This window comes from Panicum virgatum, chromosome 3K (assembly GCF_016808335.1).
Source record: "Panicum virgatum strain AP13 chromosome 3K, P.virgatum_v5, whole genome shotgun sequence".
Taxonomy (NCBI): Eukaryota; Viridiplantae; Streptophyta; class Magnoliopsida; order Poales; family Poaceae; genus Panicum; species Panicum virgatum.
In genome coordinates, this window is record NC_053138.1 from 49,886,569 (window position 1) to 49,903,444 (window position 16,876).

Here is a 16,876-nt window from a genome sequence, read left to right on the forward strand (position 1 = left end):
CGAGTGCCAGGATCCAGCACTCCGCAAAGCGGCCACGTGGCGCCACCCTGGGCCGGCACTTTGCCGAGTGCCCGTTAGGCACTCGGTAAAGTGCCGGCCCAGGGTGGTGCCAAGTGGCTGCTTTGCCGAGTGTCAAGGCTCTCGGTAAAGTCTTTGCCGAGTGCCCGAAATTCGACACTCGGCAAAGATCCATTTGCCATGTGAGGCTTTGCCGAGTGGCGTTTGCCGAGCGTTACACTCGGCAAAGAGTTTGCCGAGTACAGACTAGTCTTCGCCGAGTGTAACCGGCACTCGGCAAAGCCAGTGAATCCGGTAGTGAGCCGAGCATGAGGGGGGCCGAGCAGTCATAGGGGGGCAGGCCCCTGCGCCCCACCTTGGCTCCGGCCCCTGTAGCCGAGCAGTGAGTACACGCTGGTAGCCTTCTGCGACAGCACGAAAGCCAATCGCATGCGCAATGAATAGAGGTCCCCCGCGGTCTGGCTGGCAATGCAAACCTGAGCTAGCTAGCGAGGGACCGTAGCCTCTCGCTGCGCTGGCTCACGCGCGCCACGATAATCTCATTGGGCGTCCAGGCCGCCGCGCCGCGCCGTGGCGCCTTGTGCTTCTATATAGCTAGCCGTCGACCTGTCTCTTCTCGATCGAGGTGAATCAGGGAGAGAATGAGAGATTAGTAAATCCGGCTATCTACTAGGTAGCAAGCGGGGGCCTGCAGTGCAGGCTAGGCGGCGGCGGCGCGGCGACGATGAGGAAGGAGGAGGAACTCGAGTCGCGGCTGCTATCCGACGTCGAGCCGGCGCCGGCGGACTCGGAGGGCAGCGCGTACGCGGTCGTCTGCGCCCTCCTCGCCTCCCTCACCTCCATCATCTTCGGCTACAGTAAGCTAGCGCCGCCGGAATCTTCTTCTTGTCGTTGTTGTTGTCGGCGTGGAGATGGCCGCGCACCATCACGTTGGGTTGCGACGTGTCCCTGATCTTTCGCCGGCGCGCGCGCGCACCGCATGGATGCAGACCGCGGCGTGATGAGCGGGGCGCAGAAGTTCGTGCAGGAGGACATGGGCGTCACTGACGGGCAGCTGGAGGTGCTCATCGGCGCCACCAACATCTACTCCCTCGTCGGCTCCGTGGCGGCGGGGTGGACCTGCGACCGCGTGGGCCGGCGCCGCGCCGTCGCCCTCTCCGCGGCCATGTTCCTGGCGGGCTCCGCCGTCACCGCGGCAGCCAACGGGTACGCCGCGCTCATGGCGGGGCAGCTCGTCGCCGGCGTCGCCTGCGGGTTCGGACTCGTCGTCGCGCCCGTCTACATCGCCGAGATCGCGCCGGCGAGGTCGCGAGGGTTCCTCTCCTGCATCCCAGAGGTACGGTCACGTCGGCGGCGGCGTTTGCGGCATGGCTGCCGTTGGTTACTTGTTCTTGCAAATGCGGTGGTCCTAGTTGTGGAGATGATTAAGTTAATAGGAATTTGATATAAAAAACAAGTCGATCAACCAGGTACTATTTTTTTAATATATATTAGAGCTTAACGTGCGGTTTTAAATAAATACAAGGAAACCTGTTAATTTTAAACTGAAAAGTTGATTGGATCTCATGCGCCTAAATTAAGTTGGATGTCAAATCAGACCGGAATTATTGTAAGATATTGCCCACGCCGGGCTGACTTGCAGATCAAGTGGTAGAACTAGCGGTGGTTGATGCTTTTTTTTTCTTTGTCGACCAAATTTACTAAGCATGATGTGGAGTAGAGTAGTAAAGTGCTAGTACAACATTAATTTACATCATGTAATTTTGTCAAATTAAATTATGTGATTTGATTTCTTCAGCTTAATTTTTGTTTAATGATCGATGCCGTGCATTCGTGCCAGATCGCCATCAACTCGGGCATCCTTCTCAGCTACATCGCCGACTTCGCGCTCGCCGACCTCCCCACCACGCTCAGCTGGCGCCTCATGATCGGCATCGGCGCCGTCCCGCCGCTGTTCCTCGCGGCCGCCGCGGTGTTTGCCATGCCGGAGACCCCGCGCTGGCTGGTCCTCCACGGCCGCACCGACGAGGCCCGGCGCGTGCTGGCGCGCATCTCGGGGGATGCCGACCGCCGGCTCCAGGAGATCGTAGCCTCCGTCCGGGAGGCGTCGCCCAAGAGCGCCGGCGAGTCGCCGCCGGGCGTGTGGCGCGAGATCCTGGTCCACCCCGCGCCGGCCGTGCGCCGCGTGATGGTGGCCATCCTCGGCCTGCATGTGTTCCAGCAGGCGAGCGGCGTGGGGGCGATGGTCCTGTACGCGCCGCGGGTGTTCAGCCACGCCGGCATCACCTCCGACCGCGCGGTGCTCGGCGCCACGGTCCTCCTCGGCACCGTCAAGACGGTGGCCATCGTGGTCCCGCTCTTCCTCGCCGACAGCCTCGGCCGCCGGCCGATGCTGCTCGCCAGCGCGGGGGGCATGGCCGCGTCGCTCCTGGTCCTCGGGATCTCGGTGCGCGCGGTGGCCACGTGGTGGGCGGCGGCGGCGTGCGTGGCGGCGGCGTCGGCGTTCATGGCGATGTACTCGCTGGGGTTCGGGCCGGTGATCTGGATATACGCGTCGGAGGTCCTGCCGCTGCGGCTGCGCGCGCAGGGCACCGGCATCGGGACGGCGCTGAATCGTGTGATGAGCGCGTTGGTGGGCATGACCTTCATCTCCATGTACGAGGCGGTCGGCATGGCCGAGACCTTCTACATCTTCGCGGCGCTCTCGGCGGCGGCGTGGGTGTTCGTCTACGCGTTCCTGCCGGAGACCAAAGGGAGGAGCCTCGAGGAGATGGAGTCGCTCTTCGACACCGCCGTTGCCAACAAGCCCTCGCCACGGGCGACGCTCTCGTGATCCGGACAGAGGCAGCGATTATGCGTCGTTGAACGCAAGGTTTTTAGGGGTTTGCTAGTACAATTATTATTACTAGTAGTACAGTATTTTGTTTCGTTGGTGTGTAATTTTATTTGCAAATTTTGATTTGAACGACGTACTGGTTCTTAATTAGGAGTGTGCATATGCTCAGGGGCGGAGCCAGGATTGAAACATAGAGGAGGCCAATTTACTAATGCCGACAATTAGAAAGAGCCACACCTTACTAATGAGCAATATTATCATGAGCAATATTATCAATGAGATTAAGAGATTTTATGTGTAATTACACCAACATTAGCGGGGCCATGGCCCCTGCCCCCCTCCGCCCTGCATATGCTGTTACAAAAAGGGCTGCTTGGAGTGACGTGGCACTAAGATTGATGAAGCAGGGTATCTGGTTAGCTTTTTTTTTTTCCAGTTTTCTAGATGATGTCCATTATAATTGTTTTAGATGGGCCCAACCGACGGGTCATCTATATTTTTTACACCAGCTATATTTTGTGCACTGCTATTTGAACATGAATTTAGAAGAAAATGGAATATCTTATATATAAATATAAATATATATTTATATTTTCACGATGCACGATAAAAAAATTATTAGTAGAAGCACCCTTTTTTTCTATAGGCAGGTTAAAATGTGACATACTTCTACAAAGGATGACGGGCTACTATAGCAAAACACCTGCGCCCCTGCAAAAGTATTTTCAGGGGCGGGTCACCCCCTCACCCACCCACAAAATTAGCAAACCACCTACTTCTTTCTTCTAACAACCCATTGTTTGCTCACGGAGGTGCTGCCCGAAAATTATAAAAACTAAAAAGGGATGGAAGGTTTTACACTTGATTTCATTCGAGTTGAGGGTTGTAGTAGGTAAGTTGATGCTAATTCCATATCTTTTCTTTGCTTTTTGAATAGTTTTAAGGGTCAGATGGAGCTCTCTTTGCCTTTTTTAAGAGTAGATTTGAGGGAATGAATGATTGCTTCCATTGATGGGATTTACAGTTTATATACAAGACCAAGGGAGGCCGAAGGGACATGCCCCTTCGGTATGGTCCCTTCGGGATGCTCCCTTCGTGGGTTGGCCCTTTCATGAATTGTCCCTTTCGTGATGGCCCTTTCATGAAAGGTAATCGCATAATTAACTATTACAGAAATTGATCACTAATTCTAATTTCTTCATAACACTCCCCCTTGATCAATTTTCTTCTTCTTATGGTCTTGTAATCAATTTGATTTTCTTGTGGTCTTGTAATCAATCGAATAACTCCTTGAAAACTCTATGGAAAAATCAAGAGATGCGATATATATATATATATAGCAGGTCTATTGAGTACCCTGGGTATGGAATAAGCTATTCCATACCCGAACCTCCCTTCGCACCCGGTCATCCGCGTCCAGTCCGCCACGGTTTGCCCCCCCCCCCCCCGGAACGCCCGACGCCAGGTCGCCCCCCACGTCGCATGACCACAACTGCCCCGCTCGGATCCGGGATCCCTGCCGCCGCCTCGCCCTCCCCCAGCCGCACCCCCGATCCCCGTGCCTCGCTGCTCCCTCCTCCCCCAGACGCGCCCCCAATCCCGCCGGCGAACCTCGCACCAGACGTGCCGCCAATCCCAGCGCCGCACCACCCTCCTCATCTAGCTGCCACTCGAGGTGTTGAAGACCGGGCGGTGATTCGGCTTGGGGGCGATTCGGGAGGAAGAAGGGCGGTGGGGACTTGCTAGCGGCAGATCTGGGCCAAATAGATCGGCAAGTGTTAGTGCGGCTGTGACAGATTTAGGCCTCCAGGATTGACGAGTAAACATCCCTTGGTAAATGGCTTCTCTCACTCTCGGTGCGCGGAGACTACCCTCATCAGCTACTATGTATAAATCTCATCTCGTCCATCAACTAGTGTTCTTTAAACTGATTGATCTATTTCCTGATTGAGCGATCTAGTTTGAGTTCAATTTGCTCCCTTGCAGCCCTGCTCGTGCGTGAGGATGCAGATGTATATAGTAATCAGGTTTGCAACTTCCGCATCGCGATTTAAACCAAGGTCAGTCTCCTTAATTCAAGCATAAATGTTGGCTGCAGGGAAAGAAAATCTGTACACCCAATATTCTTACAGATGAATGAATGCTAAAGGATCACGGAAGGCAGGAAGGTGGCAGGGTTCTCGGACATCCATGGGGACATCACTAATGGCCACAGGCAGACCATGAGGTGGTAGATACCAGCGGCCGGCATCCGGGAGCATCTCATCCGGACTCACGCCCAATCCGCAAGCATCAGTTAAGCCACTTGCTATATTAGAACATGTTTTTTAAAGTTTTAGCTATTATGTGATGCGAGTAGCTATACGATCAGAATGTTCATATGATAGGTAGCACTATCGTTTTTGACAGTCTAAGAAATTATCTTTCTTTGTCTAAGCACTCTTTTTAAAGGTCGACCTGTTTAAATTGTTGATTGTTTAGAGCAATGGACAATTTGCATCACTGTTTACCATAAAATTATTCTTTCAGAAATGTCGTTCCTGACTCGGTGAGTTGGTCTCACTGCATGGTGGTGGCATCAATCCTGCTGCGATGCTCATCTTTTACCAACAAGCTAGTAGCAATGAGCAAATGTGCAACGATGTGTACAGTAGAGAGGAGAAAGTGTGGCAGCCTCTCTTTTCAGGTGCATTGTCCCTTTGTTCTTTCTTCTACTGTCGACTAGCATCGTATTCATTGTGTGAAACTTCACTGGTGCATGTGTTCGGGTGGTGAGCTTTTAATTTGGCTTATTAATATCCTGATTTCAACTTCTGTCGTTGGTTGTAGATAACTGTGATCATCCTTTTGCTAGAGTTATGATCACTCGATCAACAAGCAAATTATTAGGAAGATTTTGTTGATTATTAGTTCAATTTATTTTTATGGACAATTGTCAAATTATTACTGTATCTTGTGGTTGTGAGCTCTCTAGCTTGCTACTATTTCTGTGGTTCTTATATTCCTGGTGATCAAGAGTAGGTGTTACGGTGTTCCCTGTAATGTTTTTTTTCCTATCTGCACCTAGTACCATTGAATACTGTTTCATTGCCTTATTTCGTGCTTTTAATAAGGACTCTGACAGTAACAATGCTGTCATCTAGAAGCAATTTCAGGCAAATGACCTTATACTAATTAACCTTTTTTTAGTGAATGTGTCATGATAACCGGTTCATTATATTAGGCATATCCACATGTCATTCAAATTTGTGTGCATTAATAACTTTACTATTTAAACAAATCATTTTCTATTTGAGCCATATCCAGGTTTTATATATTTTTCACAATCTAGAGTTTCTTTGTCTTGGCTCTTCCATGAGATGGGTCCTCTTGGGATTAATAACCTTTTATTGATTGCTATTTGAAGTTGTGCAGTAAAGGGTGGATCGGAGTGTCGATTCCATGGTTGCCAAATGCTATATGAGCTAGCCTATGGTTAGTTTTCTAGAATCTTGTCAGTATATGAACTTTTTAAGTTTCCCAACATATTGAACTTTAGTCATAACATTCAACCTTCTTTTGTCCAGGAACACCAGGTGCTCATGGAGCTGGCTCCTTGGAAGCTCAGCCTCAGGCAAGTTAGGTGAGCTAGCTCCCATCTCTTGGTAATTGGTTACTTTATTATTTGTTGATTGATTTACACTTTCAGTGGTTTTATATTAAACAAGTCTTTTGTCAGTAGGAAAAATGTATAGTAACAGGATTTATTATCCTTATGTGTTGGCTAGTGAAGGAGGGTTTCTTTAGCTAGGACTGTCACTCTATTCTAGTAAAAATCTCTTCCCGAGTTCATTATTATGTGCAATATGGAGAAAGAATGTGCAGAAATGATGCACTCCTTAGCACTGATCATAGCGATATGGAGAAAGAATGTTCAGTCCTTTGCTGTTGTGTAGTAAATTTCATTTTTTTTGTTTTATCCGAGCAAAATATCTGACCAACAGTCTCTCTCCTTCCTACCTACGACAAATCCACCCATTCATCTTCAGGATCAGGATGCTTTTTAGAACATCTTTCTCTTTAGTTCCTTTTTATGTCAGTTTACTATTCTATTTCTCCATTTATTCTGCTTTAATGGGATTAAATTTCAGATGGCATAATGATGAAAATATCCCTTCATGTTTGTTGTCAAGGTCCTCTCAATTTATCATTCTGCTAATATAAATCAATAATTCCATGTCCAGATCTATGCTAGATCATACTGGTCAAGGTGACATCATATTTTTCATGTACTCATTATGTTCATTTGTTAACCAATATAATGGAAGTTGGTATCTGAAATTTATAACAAAGAGATATGTGCTTGGTAGCATGTGATTAAAATTTACCCCTGATATGAACATTTCACTGTTCTCATTATAGGATGCCACCATGTACAACTATCTGGGGGTCGCCTCTCCCACCATACTGATTTTTTCATGATATGATGGCCTGAAAGTGGGAAGAATATTTGATTCATAATTCATCTGATAGAATGTTTCATTTTTCTATTGTTGTTCTCAACTAATAAACTAGTACTAATGATAGCTATATGTTCTTGCAGAATGATGTGGAAGCTTGACTAGTTTTTTTCCCGGCAAGACATGATATAATTTGCAATCAAAGGCTGCAAATAATTGATTTTGCATATAGATGTATTTCTGAAAAGGGTGCAACTCTATGCTAGATTGCTCATAATCGAAGTTTTTGTCGGCCACTAGATATACAAGAGCTTTGGGATGCGCTCGGAGGTGGCCTATGGAGCTGGCGTTAGAATTTTATTTTAGTTTCAGAGTGTAAACATTTGAAGTTTTGGTGTGAAATTTCTCAATAATGGGAGCATTTGGTAGTTTGGAGCGAAATTCATAGTATTTAGGTTCATGGTTAGAAATATTTGCAAACCTAATTATTGAATGCTTTATGTAGTGAAATTTGCAAATTCTGCAGTTTTGTCATGCAGTATTGGCAAACAAAAAACAATGCATGTTCTATGGACCAAAATTTGCACATTTTACGAGTTTGCTTGCTAGTATTTATGACGATCACAAGGCTTCAATCCACGAAAGGCATTTGGACCACAGCCAATTGCAATCATTCTGTGATCTTGCTGTCTTGAACGAACATGCTGCAAGCCCTTTTTTTTGGTCATATACAAACCGAGCTTGACACGGAACTAGGTGGGCTGTTTTTTTCTTTACGGCAACTATAGCACTAGCACGTCAATAAGAAAACCGCCAGCCATGTTCAGCATGCGGAGAAAACCGGAAGAACGGGCCGCGTGGGGAAAAAATCGAGAGACCCCGCGTGCGTGGGAGGGTAGCTCGGCCACGGGAGGGAGGGGGCGCTCGCACCAGGTAGGGAGGTTGGCTCGGGTATGGAATAACACTCCCAGGGTAGAGATTAGTCCTGGCATATATATATAGTAGGTCTATTGAGTACCCTGGGTATGAAATAAGCAATTCCACACCCGAGAGCCAGCCCGCACACCCGATCCGCCTCGTCTCCCGGTCGCCGCTTCCGGTTTTCTGCACCCGGTTCGCCGCGACGACATCCCCCACTACCTCCCCCCACGTCCCCACGCCTAACCGCCCAGCTCCTGCGAAGCCCAAATACCCACCCCTCCCGGCGCCCAACCCCTCCGCGCCGTCGCTCTCCCGGCGCCGCTCCCCTCCACCGCCCAGCTCCCGTCCTGGCGCCGGACCCTCCCCGCGCTGTTGCTCTCCTCCCAGCCGCGCTCGCCTCCTCCGACGGTGCTCCCCCCCACCACGGCCACATTTTTTTTGGCCAGCCCCCAGTCCCTCCCAGCGCCGCACCAACCTCCCGATCCGGCAGCGGCGGATGAGGGGGCGCACTGCGCCCAGCGACTGCGGCCTGCACGTCGCCCATCGTCTTCTCCACCGCCGCAGATTGATGCCGAAATCCACCCGCCGCAGATCCGGCCGGGGCCGCTGCCACCCACGCCGCGCCTCCTTCCGGCTGCCGGAGCTTCACACGTCGCCGAGTCACGCAGCAGCAGGTCAGGGCGCGACCTTACTGGCGATAGGCAGCCCCACGAAAGCCGACGGCGGCCACACCCTCACGTCGAGACGGCGGCGCCAGCGCGTCGAGACGGCCCGGCAACCTTCCACGACAGCAGACGGCGGCCGTGGCCTGCGCGTATCCCACGCTGCGCGACCTTCCTGGCGATAGCCGGCCCGAGACGGTGGCGCCAAGCCCACGATCCTGCGAAGCGAACCCCGGCCAGGCGCCCAGGCCAGGTCATGGACTCGGCTCTCTCTCTCTCTGTAGAGCGGAGCGGAGATCGGCTCAGCACGTTGGAGTGGAGAAACGCAGCAGCACCTCATCATCCTGCTCATCGTCGTCGAGCGTTGCTGCGTATTGATTACAAATAGCTTTTTTTAGTCATGTGGTGTGTTGCTTTGGGTGCCTACCTGCTGCTTGTTTGATGAAATGTCCAGGCAAGCTATGTTACGCCGAAATAGAAGTTGCTATTGCTTTTAATTGATGGACTTTGATTGTTCTTGTTCCACTGTTAGGGTTCTGCATAGGATGCAAAAATTGTGCCAATTGGTTTTAGTTCCTTTCGCATCGTTGACAGCTAGTATTGTTTCTCCTTCGAGCATAAAGCATGGATATTTTTGTGTAGGGAATATGAGGTGTGATCCCCTATTAGTTGTGTGGCATACATGAGATTTTCATTAAGGCTTAGACCAATTTTGACACATGGTGTCTGTGCATGGTGGCAGCGGCGTACAGCAGCGAGCGGCGGTGCCAAGGTGAGGTGGCCGCACTGAGGGGTTCTAATGGTACCCAGGTAGGGGCTTTTGCAATTTCCCTAAGACTGGCAGGATGGTTCTCATGTAAGTTAATTTACGTGATTTAGTTGTTATCTGTTGTTAATAGCTTTCCTGACTTAATCACTTTTATTTTTTATAATAGATAATAGATTATAGCACAACTGTAACTATGGTGATCTCAAGAATTTCTTTCCTTGGTTAACGGGACTGAACTGCGCCGTTTGAGCTAATTTGAACTAATTTGGAAAATTGATGCAGAAACTAATTTGAACCAGCCCACAAGTAGATTATCTGGCTGGATTTGGAGGCTGTGGCCCTTTCCGCGCCCCCGGCGACGCTTCTACCTGGCATCCCGTCACTACTTTTTTCTCTACTTTTTTTTTGGCAAGAAGTTGGATAGACTAAAAAACATTTACTCTACTTTTTTTCTTTGGCAAGAACATGAACTGAAATTTTGCTAGGATATGTGTGAATGGCTGAACGCTATCAGAATAAGGAATATTGAAGTACTCTTTCTGACATAGTATCAACTCTTGGATTAGTATGATGTTGGGCATTTATATGCACGCCAAGAACATCTGACATATCATCACACCCCACATGAACAATTTATGTTGCCACCAGATTCCTACGACCTGACGCTGGCCTCGAGGTCCTCCACCTGCAGGTTTCGGCAGCAGCTCATCCCTAAGTTTCCTCTGCTTATACTGAACTTCATGCTTTTTTCTTTTTGCAGACTTGTGCTTTTGATGATAATGCTAGATTAGCCATATGTTTTTGATGGATTAATGTTCCAGTGCACAATTCATATAAAAGTTGTATGCATAGGAGCCGGATTGGATGATGGTGATAGATCACTGTAGATGTGTGGTGGATTAGGACTTTAGTGTTGCAGTGTTCAGTCTGTTCTCTTCGCATTTTGTTCTGCTATCATGGAATTTAATTTCAAATGTGGCACAATGGCATCAAACATATACTATACTAGGGCCATGAATAGTTTAGCAAATAATGATTGTTCACCGCATAGGTAATTCAGTAGCTAATGCTAGAGTAAGGGCCATGAACAGTTTAGCAAATAAAAATTGTTCACCACATAGGTAATTCAGTACCTAATGCTAGAGTAGATATATTGTGCAGCAGGTCAGCTGGAATGATTGCTTGCTGGAGTTGCTTGATAGCAGGAGATCGCACGTTCTGGTGCCTGGAGGAGTTGATTTTTTGCTGTAATGTTTTTTTTAGTTTAATCTGCAGCTAGTACCATTGAATACTAGATCATATGGCTTATTTTGTACTTCTATTAAGGACACTACATTTTTTAACATTAGGTGGCTTATCACCCCACTCAATCTTTGCATACGAAGTATCTTTGAGCTGAACTCTAGTCATCTGCTCCATTACACATGGGAATATTTGCGACAGGTTTTTTATGATTCACTCAATATACAAGGCAGCTAGATTTTTGCATCTATGCATGTCATTACTTGTGAGGAAGTAACAAATTCCAAGAGTTCAGTTTTTTTTCACATGTGACATTATCTGCGAAAATGTTCTCTTGTTATATTGTTCCTATTGCAGGCGGCAATGACTAAGATGAGGTCGCAAGGAAACTGCAAGAGTGGATACACAAGCATAGATTGCAGAGCGAGCTCAGCATGATATGTCTCTGACAACGATGATACTGTATCATTTAGGTGGACACATTCAACATTTTGTCTTCCTGAAACTTCAGTCTGCAAATGGCAACGTGTACGGGTCAGAAGCTAGCTGAGTTGAAATGATTGAAGGTTGTTTTCCTGAAACTCAGCTAGGAGGCTGTTCGTAGACTGAAGTTTCAGTCTACAAATGGCTACGTGTACGGCGAAAATAATTGTTTCCTGATTTATGATGAGGTCATACTTTTATTGTTTCTTGTTTCTATAACTGCCGTGGAAATGACTGAAGGTTAGCTTTTACACACTTGTGAGGCTGGCATGTATTCAACATAGATATATAATACGATCGCAGACTCCGGCGAGCAGCGTCAGGTCTCCGAGTCTCCGCCTCCGGCGAGTGACAGGAAGATGAACCTGTCTAGATGGTAGTCGACGGGGCTGGACGCATGATTGTCGATTCTTCTTTTTCTAGATTCGCCTGATTATTGAGTCTCCCACGCTGGCTTCTACCATTACCGGAAAGTTGAGTTTAGATCCTTGCGTCACCTAACAAGATATGAACCGAAAATAAAAACTACATGGTAAAGATAGCTCCTTGCGTCTCGTAAAGATAGCTCCTTGCGTCTCGTAACCAGATACGAGCAGAAAATTCTAGCTAGCTTCTTGAGAGGGACAGGAAGACCTTGATCGCAGATGGGAGCGAGATCGCAAAGGGGAGCGAGGAAAAAACAGGTCCGCGGATCGCCCGTGCACGCTGCAGAAGCGTCGCAGACTGCCACCGGCTTCGTTCACGGCGTGGCTTCTATAGCTCCGTGGAAGGGCGTCGCAGATGTTGACGCTCGAAGGAGAAAAGGATGTGCTTGCATCAGGCTTCACCCAGAGAGGGTAACGGATCGATTTTACCATACCTATTGTCGAGCTAGAGACGGAGACGCAGGTTCCGGCGACCGTCGACGTAGCTCTCCGCTCCGCTCGCAGGGAAGAAGGGCCGGGAGAGATCAGGCTTCCTCGGTCTTCACGGCGTCTGGCTGAGATGTCGAGCGCCTCAACTGCTCGCCATGCGTGGGCGCGGGATGAGTAGAAACCGCTCGGGAAAAACCAGACTCGCGTCGGGAAAAAAACTGAAAGATTGAAGCGCGGCCGCGGCCGGTGAGGGGGCGTCGGGACGGGCTCGGGTATGGAATAGGCTATTTCATACCCAGGGTAGAGATTAGCCCTGGCCTATATATATAACATAACACTCCTAAAAACCTTTCAGGAAAAATGTGAGAAGAATCTTTGGTAAACCCTATGGGAAAAATCAAAGTATTTCTGGTATACTAGGTAAAACTCCTTAAAACCCAGTGGGAAAAATAAGGAGAAACTCCATAATATACAATTACCAATGTTAATAGACCCTTGAGATAAACCCAAAGTCTTAGTCTAATAACATCTTCACCCTATGGTCAATACGATTCAAATATCATCTTCCAAAAACCCCTGTGGGGAAATAGATGATATAGCATATACATTTGCTCTGGCATTGCCTCGTCAAAAACTTTATATAAGAAACCTCAAAGGGAAAACTCACATAAAGAAAAGAGTACAATGCATGTTATGTCCGAGTATCATCCACCAAAAACCCCATGGAAAAAATGGATGATATGACATGACCTTGTGTTGATATTGTCTCATTAAAAACTTTATATGAGAAGCCCCAAAGGAAAAACTCATAGAAAGAAAAGAGAGAAATATGATGTTTGCAACAAGTTACTATTCAGAGAGACTCTCCCCCTGATACTTGCAAATATCAAATTAAATTCATACCAATGTACTCAACACATAAGAAATGTTGAGTATGGTAGACTCTATGAATATTGCAACGAGATTATCACATCACTTATTTTGCAAATGTTCGTATGTCCATATTACTTATGGAGCAGAACCATCGTAGTCTAGAAATATTACACTAAGTGTAACTTGTCTTCATCTACACAACACAAGTTGCATTACCTTTATAGTTAATGACTATTGATTCAATAGAATCAACACCACGTAACTTCAATATGTGATCTATCATTCTGTCAAGCTGTACACATTCATGTGAAGTCTTGTGCAATACAATATCAGAATTATTAGTGGAATCGACCATTAAATGTCTAGTTATAGACTATTACAAAATGGTCTTTCTATTTGTACATTAAGCCTTCCAATGATCTGGATTTTGGGATCTTAGAGAAAACCAGAATCATTATATCCACATGATCGGATCATGAATTATACCAAGATCACATGTGCTATTTGAGATATCAAAAGATACTCTTAATTCCAATCTACTAATATTTGGTTGGACTAGCGCTGCTACTAGAAATCAAATCTTTGCATAATAATATCCGGCCGTGAACTTTTGCAAGATCTATTAGCGCATTAATAGCACAGAGATAATGAACCATATGTCCTATTATCTCATCTCAATCACTATGGCATACAATAATCTTTCTCCTTTTTAGAGATGGAACAACCATAGGATACCTTCATATTGAATCGCTCAATATGTTCTGGATATAGAAACTTTGTAAAAAGTCTTTAGAGAAGTTGCTTAAATCATAAACACAAATTAAATATTGGTTTAGTCTATATCTTCCTATTTAAACTCCGTCTTTGATTATCACGCGCTATCAATGTGTGTCCATTACTAATGGTGTCAAATTTATTGACCACCATATAAGACTATAAAATACAATCAAGGACATCAAAAATTAACACCCACGTGTAACCAACCTTGTATCCCTTAAGTTTAAGGAATACACACAAAGTCGATAGTACCAAATTCGACTTAACTGCTTTAAGCCATATATTGACTTAAGCAATACACAATATATGTTGCGATTTTATATATGAGGTTTGGGTATGTGAACTCCTCCCCGGAAGCTTCACAAATATACCAAATCAAGTGATCATATAAATCTATGCAATCACTACATCTATCAACTATCAACTGTAATGATAGATGCTTTTGTACTGCCAATTAAAAGATATTATTGAAAATTTATAACAATTATTTAGGAGAATAATTTGCATTGAAAATCAATGCCTGGGCTTTGCGTAAACCCCTTGTGCTACTAGTCTTGCTTTATATCTCACCACCATATTGTTCTCAATCCATTCTAGGATGAAAACACTTATGTATCCCACAGTAAAGATACTTGAGATGTTAGCTCCATAGGCTAACCCATCTCTTTCTTGGTGAGCAAGACTATCTCTGTATGTAATACTTCATTCAACAAGTTCCAATAAGAGTGTTCAAAACACTCCGCCATGGTCTTATTAATTGGATGACTTGGAATGTTGTATACAATTTATTCAGAGAAATATGTGTCGACACATATAGCCTTTGTATCATATAATTCTCCAGTCTATCAAGATTCAAAAGTACCATTAACGCCCCATCATGACTTCCTGAAACGAGGGTCATGGCTTTTTGATATCCTAGCATCAGTATTTAGGTGCACCTCTGAGCTAGGTTTGTGGATGACATTCATCCATCGGGTAATAACCAATATTTACCCACAATGTGTTGCCAACCATAGGTTGACTTGCATTTACCATCTTAGAAGGAAAGCCTTCTATTGCTAGCAATGAATAATCATGTTTTATGGCCATACTTCTCCCCCCTCTTATTTATAATTAGGAGTTGAGTGGATTTATTTGGTATCTCCACTCTTTCTGGCACATACTTGTGAAGGATTAACAAATTTAAAAAGATACCTTAGTAGTCAGTAAATGCATGTGGCAGTTTATTTGCAATATTTTGCGAATCAGTTCCTTGAACTCAAAATTCAATTCATTTAGTACATGATCCTGAGCTTGAAATGCCTTAAGCATTCTAAATATTTTTCTGGTATTATATATGGTACTTCAAATGTCCCCCTAATGCCTGAAAATGCTCGTTATTAAAATAAACCCAGCGTATGAGCCGTAAATAGGTCCTCCTTGAGAGGTTCTAGATACTTAATGATTGACGGAGATTGAAAATCTTATGTTGATCCCAAATTTTCTGTGTGTACCCATCAATGTACGCTGTGGTGGTGAGATTGATACGTATACAAAGTAACTCAATCTTACGTAAATAGGAAATCTTCAAGGATTCCCACGTACTAAATGCATATATAGGGGATATGCAGTTAATCATAAGTCGGGAGTGTGTAAATCTACCTGACCCCAACATGAAGTTGGCAAATAGCAATTCTCTAACACTGGTTCTCTATTATTTGATATCTTTCGTATAGATTTCATTTATCCCTTTGGATATTTAACTGAATTTCTAAAGCCAAAACAATCGTTTTAAGGCATATAAATTCAATAGTGTTCAGGATAATGAGCTCACAGCTTGAGCCATTATCTACCAAATGTATGGCTGAGTGTGGATACTTCACATACTCTAGATCATCTTATAGATGAATCTTTACAATTATGAAATGCCTGAACTGTCCATACAATGTTTGTATCGGACCCAACATATTCTCTTGAATATGATCAACGAACCTAAGACATTGAAATATAATTTTAAGATAAGAGGGTCTTAAAAATCTGTCTATGGCACTTGTCATAAGCACACTTTTGGAAAATTATGACAAATAGAATTGCTAATAATTTTTTAACTAATCCCATAGGATGGGCAAGTTGATCATTCCAAATTTGGAATGCATCAATAGTGTGAAACATTATCTTATACGCAACATCTTGTACTAGGATGATTGTATGCATAATACAATCAAAATGAGACTTATCTCATTACCTAGATGTCATATCCAATATTTTATTTTTGTGTTTCCAAACAAAAACACATTTAGATATCCCTATAATTTGGTAAGATATGAGTTGAATTAGGACATAATTAAATATCCTCAATTGTTAACTCATACCCATAGGAAGAATGATAGTGGTAGAGCAAACCAAACTATCATTGCATCGCATCAACGATAGCAAAAATATTCCCTCTTCTAGTCATAAGAACTAGGAACATTTTGCTTCCCCAATTATAGAGTTTGTGGTAAAAAAATCCACTAGGCACATACCATTCCCATATTGGAATGATCCCCGTAAGATTTATATCTATATATGACAAGAATTTAATGAAATTCTCATCTAATATATAGAAATCCATAAATATTGTCAAGTATCAAATTTATCAATATGATACCTACAATACTTATGCATTGACAATAAGTATTACAACATCTATGATGTATAACAAACAACCCCCTAATGGAGGTTCATGAAATGGTTCCCTTAGTCAATGGGATAAAACCAATGCTTATTGTCGACTTTCCATGTGTGATAGTGATACCATCTACAGCGAGTTCATTAAACTCATCTATGTCAATATCCACAATATGTGACAGACCATTGATTTAATTAATTTACAACAAAGGTAAACTAAAAATCATATGGTGATGTTGTTATCTCCAATGCAAAATTTTAGGGGGATCCATATCTTTACTTTGTTTTGGATAGTTGGAGGTAGTCAACAAAACTTCAAATCTCACAACAATTAGAGGTAGTCACAAGATGTG

The 16,876-nt window shown here is 45.0% G+C and overlaps 1 protein-coding gene and 3 long non-coding RNA genes across 6 annotated transcripts; all 4 read left to right on the forward strand.

Annotated features, from left to right (window-relative positions):
• Positions 1-489: 489 nt before the first annotated feature.
• On the forward strand, positions 490-3,141 carry LOC120699459 (putative polyol transporter 1). Its single transcript, XM_039983463.1, has 3 exons — positions 490-875; positions 1,008-1,354; positions 1,859-3,141. Exons 1-3 carry the CDS (start codon positions 743-745, stop codon positions 2,849-2,851), a joined length of 1,473 nt encoding a protein of 490 aa, XP_039839397.1. The 5' UTR covers positions 490-742; the 3' UTR covers positions 2,852-3,141.
• Positions 3,142-4,336: 1,195 nt separating this feature from the next.
• Positions 4,337-5,149, forward strand: LOC120699460. Its single transcript, XR_005685437.1, has 3 exons — positions 4,337-4,687; positions 4,841-4,914; positions 5,004-5,149. It is a non-coding gene; the product is annotated as an uncharacterized LOC120699460 (long non-coding RNA).
• A 235-nt stretch (positions 5,150-5,384) lies between these two features.
• LOC120701512 lies at positions 5,385-7,887 on the forward strand. 2 transcript variants are annotated; one of them, XR_005686133.1, is made up of 4 exons: positions 5,385-5,540; positions 6,269-6,328; positions 6,421-6,476; positions 7,437-7,887. It is a non-coding gene; the product is annotated as an uncharacterized LOC120701512 (long non-coding RNA). The 2 variants fall into 2 exon arrangements; XR_005686134.1 differs by having other exon boundaries at positions 7,560-7,887.
• Positions 7,888-8,456: 569 nt separating this feature from the next.
• LOC120699461 lies at positions 8,457-11,589 on the forward strand. 2 transcript variants are annotated; one of them, XR_005685438.1, is made up of 2 exons: positions 8,457-9,732; positions 9,928-11,589. It is a non-coding gene; the product is annotated as an uncharacterized LOC120699461 (long non-coding RNA). The 2 variants fall into 2 exon arrangements; XR_005685439.1 differs by having other exon boundaries at positions 8,457-9,686.
• Positions 11,590-16,876: the final 5,287 nt, after the last annotated feature.